The sequence below is a fragment of the Mandrillus leucophaeus genome, unplaced genomic scaffold, assembly GCF_000951045.1.
Source record: "Mandrillus leucophaeus isolate KB7577 unplaced genomic scaffold, Mleu.le_1.0 Scaffold276, whole genome shotgun sequence".
Classification (NCBI taxonomy): Eukaryota; Metazoa; Chordata; class Mammalia; order Primates; family Cercopithecidae; genus Mandrillus; species Mandrillus leucophaeus.
Genome location: NW_012102876.1, coordinates 3,565,615 through 3,569,916, shown reverse-complemented (window position 1 = coordinate 3,569,916; position 4,302 = coordinate 3,565,615). Strand labels below are relative to the sequence as shown.

Genomic DNA, 4,302 nt, shown 5'->3' with positions numbered 1-4,302 from the left:
TATATATAATATATAAAAAATAAAATAGGAAATAACATATTGCAAAACAGGTTCATAAAGAAACGGAAAAATTTGAAAAGCCCAAGAGTTAGAGCAGTAAAAGCTAAATAATAGGATATTTCTTCCAGATCAATTTGAAAAACCTAGCAAACAAGGCAAGGCAAGGACATTCAGTTTTCTCTGAAAGATACTAAAATGTGACCTGTTGTTGTATTGAGAATATCTCACAAAGAAAGAAGTGGAAAACTGAATTGTTCTTATTTAGATATTTATAGACGTATGGGGATAGAGCAGAGGTTAAACTACAGCTTGCAGGTTGGCCACCTGTTCTTGTAAAGTTTTGTTGGAACACAACCATGCCCATTCGTTTGTATGTTGTCTGCAGTTATTTTGGTACTACAACTACAGAGTTGAGTAGTTGTACAAGCAGCTAAAGAGTAAACAAAATTGTGTGGAGAGACTAATTTTGTTTGATCATTTGTTATGGATTTTAGACCTCAAATTACCATTGTATATATTTGGTTGTATAAGGAAAATTGAAAACTTTTGTGTCAAAACCTTTAGCAGTTCTTTGTAAATTTCTATTATAATTATTGACATGTTTCTTTTTCAAAAACTTTGTGTTTCTTAACTGTGGAATTTCTTAGGCTGATGAAAACTTTTACACTTGTGCATGGACCTACGATAGCAATACAAGCCATCCTCTGCTGGCTGTAGCTGGATCTAGAGGCATAATTAGGATAATTAATCCTATAACAATGCAGTGTATAAAGGTGGGTTTTTCTGGTTGAGTTGTGGATCTGCTTCTTTTGAATCCACAACTGTAAAAGCTTGTAATGTTAAATTTAAAACTAATGGTATGAATGTAACATTTCTGATTTGATTTGTACTTTTCTTACTGCTCTCTTTAGATGAATCTTTTGAGACCTTTGTCACATTTGGGTAATGTAAATTGAGGAATAAGTGGAGAAATGTTAATATTTGTAGTGTTTTCTTTTTAAATAATTTACCTCCTTCACCCTTGTCTTGGTTTGCCTTGAGAGGCTCTAAATGAACAATAAGAGCGAGTCCATTTTCCAAGACACCTAAACTGGAGGGGGGTTGTCAAAGGGACTTTGTAAGGAACATAAAGATGAAGCCTAGGAAGTTGATAAGAAGAGAAGTTTTTCAAATCACTTTCATCAGCTGTTTTTAACTGTGGGGACACATCAGAATCACCTGAGGATCTTTTAAACCCTACACATATTGGAGCCTCCGCTAATCCGATCAGAACATCTGCAGGTGGAGTTTTGAGCATCTTTTTTTTTTCTGCTTTTTTTTGTTGTTGTTGTTCTTAGACAGTGTCTCACTCCTTTGCCCGGGCTGGAATGTAGTGGCATGATTATAGCTCACTGCAGCCCATCTCCTGGGCTCAAGTGATCCTCCTGCCTCAGCCTCTCAAGTAGCTGGGGCCAATTTTTAGTTTTTTTTGTGTGTGTGTATGAAGATAGAGTCTTGCTACATTGCCCTGGCTGGTCCTGAACTCCTGACCTCAAGCGATTCTGCCTTAGCTTTCCAAAGTGCTTGGATTAAAGACATGAGCCACCCACTGTGCCTGGGCCCCTTTTTTTTTTTTTTTTCCTTTTCACTTCAAGTTTGTTGGGTGATTTTGTGTGCAGCCAAGGTTGAGAACCACTACTTTAAGTGAAACTATTTTTACGTTCTCTAAAGATTTATGAAAAAGAAAGTACTGATTTTGAGATGGGAAACTTGAAATGTTTTAAATTTATTGTAGCACTATGTTGGCCATGGAAATGCTATCAATGAGCTGAAATTTCACCCAAGAGATCCAAATCTTCTCCTGTCAGTAAGTAAAGGTAAGAGAAGCAAATGTTTCTTTAGTCTGTGCAGTTTGTCAGAATTAAGATGGAGTCACTAATGTCAAGAGAACCTTGACAAATAGGAAAAGCCATGAGAAGAGAGTTCACATGGTTGTATGTCTGATGATAATAACTCACAAAAAAACACAGCCACAACCTTGCACAAAGGCCATCACAACCTTACACAGAAAATACTGCCAGTAAGTGCCTTTCCACTCTCAGACTGGCATCACCCTTGTTACTGATTTTGTGGCCAATCTTATTTCTAAACAATTATGTAATCCTTCTCATTTTTTTTCTTTAAAAACCCCTGTCTTTCCTTTACCTCTTGGAAAATACACATAATTTACTTTGGCATGTACATTCTCATTGCAGTGCTTTATTTCCATATAAACATCTTTGATTTTAGAGAGCCTGTTACTTAGGTTAACAAGTCCTGTTTTATTTCAAGTCTAGTATCTGATAGTTATGTTTCCTGATCTCTCTCCTCCCACTGTGTACCCTCCAGTAGGCCCCAGTGTGTGGACAGATAGTGTTCTAAGGGGGAAAAAGCCAAATTAAAAAAATTTTTACAACAGTAAATCTTAGTAGGAAAATCCCAGGCTATGTTAGCATATCCAAATCGTTCTGTCCAATCGTGTAATAATAAATACTACATATTAAAATTCATATTGCTTTTTTGTTTTTTAGAAAAGCTTTTGTTTTATAAAGGATTCCTTATAGAATTTCTTAAAAATGCTAAGTTTTCCGGGATAAGTTATTTGAAATATTGCCATAAAGGGAAAGCATTGCATTTTGGAAATCACTACCTCTAGGAAGAGTTGATTACTTTTTCTTGTCTCTTGATAAACACTAATTGGGGCTCAGATATTTCTGAGCAAGTGTATAGGCCATAATGCCTCACTTGTTCTAAATATTACAACTTTTTTTTTCTCTTTTTTTTGTTTTTTGTTTTTGAGACAGAGTTTCACTCTTGTTGCCCAGGCTGGAGTGCAATGGTGCAATCTTGGCTGACCGCAGCCTCTGCCTCCCAGGTTCAAGCGATTCTCCTGCCTCAGCCTCCCGAGTAGCTGGGATTATAGGCATGCACCACCGTGCCAGGCTAATTTTTGTATTTTTAGTAGAGATGGGGTCCCTGACCTCAGTTGATCCGCCTGCCTCAGCCTCCTAAAGTGCTGGGATTACAGGTGTGAGCCACTGCGTCCTGCCTCACTTTATTTATTTATTTAGTTTTGAGGCAGAGTCTCGCTTTAGCACCCAGGCTGGAGTGCAGTGGCTCTATCTCGGCTCACTGCAACCTCTGCCTCCCAGGTGCAGGTAGTTCCCCTGCCTGACCCTCCTGAGTAGCTGGGATTACAGGTACCCTCCACCATGCCTGGCTAATTTTTTGTATTTTTAGTAGAGATGGGGTTTCTCCATGTTGGTCAGGCTGGTCTCAAACTCCTGACCTCAGGTGGTCCACCCGCATCAGCCTCCCAAAGTGCTGGGATTAGAGGTGTGAGCCACTGCGCCCAGCCCAATATTACAACTTTTAACCCTAGTCATCCCCTGTTGTGTCAGTAAGAGCATTTTTGAAAATGAGATGTTTGAGCATGAATAAGAATTTTGCTGCAAATGATACTATCAAGAAAGTAAAAAAGTCTATCCAAAAGGAGAAAAAATATTTCTAAATCATTCTAATAAAGGACTTTGATTTTTAGTTTTTGTTTTTGGAGACAGGGTCTCGCCCAGTCACCCAGGCTGGAGTGATCATGGCTTACTATAGCTTCAACCTCCTCAGCCTTCCAAGTAGTTAGGACTACAGGCACGTGATGCCACACCTGGCTAATTTGTTAAAAAATGTGTTTGTAGAGATGAGGTCTTACTGTGTTACCTAGACTGGTCTCAAACTCCTGGCCTCAAGCAGTCCTCCTGCCTCGGCCTCCTAAAATGCTGGGATTACAGGCATGAGCCCCGATTCTCAGCTAATAAGGGACGTGTATCAAGAATTTTTACAGCTCAACAATAAAAAGACAGCCCAATTTAAAAATGGTTGTGAATGACATTTCTTCAGAGAGCATACACAGATGGCCTCTGACCACATGAAAAGATGTTTAACATATTAATCATTAAGGAAATACAAAACAAAACCACAATGAGATACCATTTCACACCTACTTAGGGTGGCTGTAATAAAAACCTTAGATACTAACAAGTATTGACTGGCACAAGAAGAAATCAGAGCCCTCAGGCACTGCTGGTGGGAATGTAAAATGTAACTACTTTGAAAAACAATCTGGCAGTTTCTCAAAATGTTATAGTCACTAATCCTAGGTGTTTACATATGTATATATATCCTAGGGTTGTGTGGGTGGGGGTGTTCATATGTATCCCCAAGAGAAATAACATGTCCATACAAAAGCTTGTACAAAATTGAAATCAAGGAATAATTTTTTTTTTTTTT

The 4,302-nt window shown here is 38.3% G+C and overlaps 1 protein-coding gene across 2 annotated transcripts in view; it reads left to right on the top strand.

Annotated features, from left to right (window-relative positions):
• EED (embryonic ectoderm development) overlaps window positions 1-4,302 on the top strand; it is a 48,244-nt gene that overhangs the window by 11,738 nt on the left and 32,204 nt on the right. For both annotated transcript variants that reach the window (XM_011984919.1, XM_011984917.1), the window contains exons 5-6: window positions 648-773; window positions 1,775-1,856. In XM_011984919.1, the coding sequence (XP_011840309.1) occupies window positions 648-773; window positions 1,775-1,856 (208 nt within the window). The remainder of the gene's footprint in view (window positions 1-647; window positions 774-1,774; window positions 1,857-4,302) is intronic.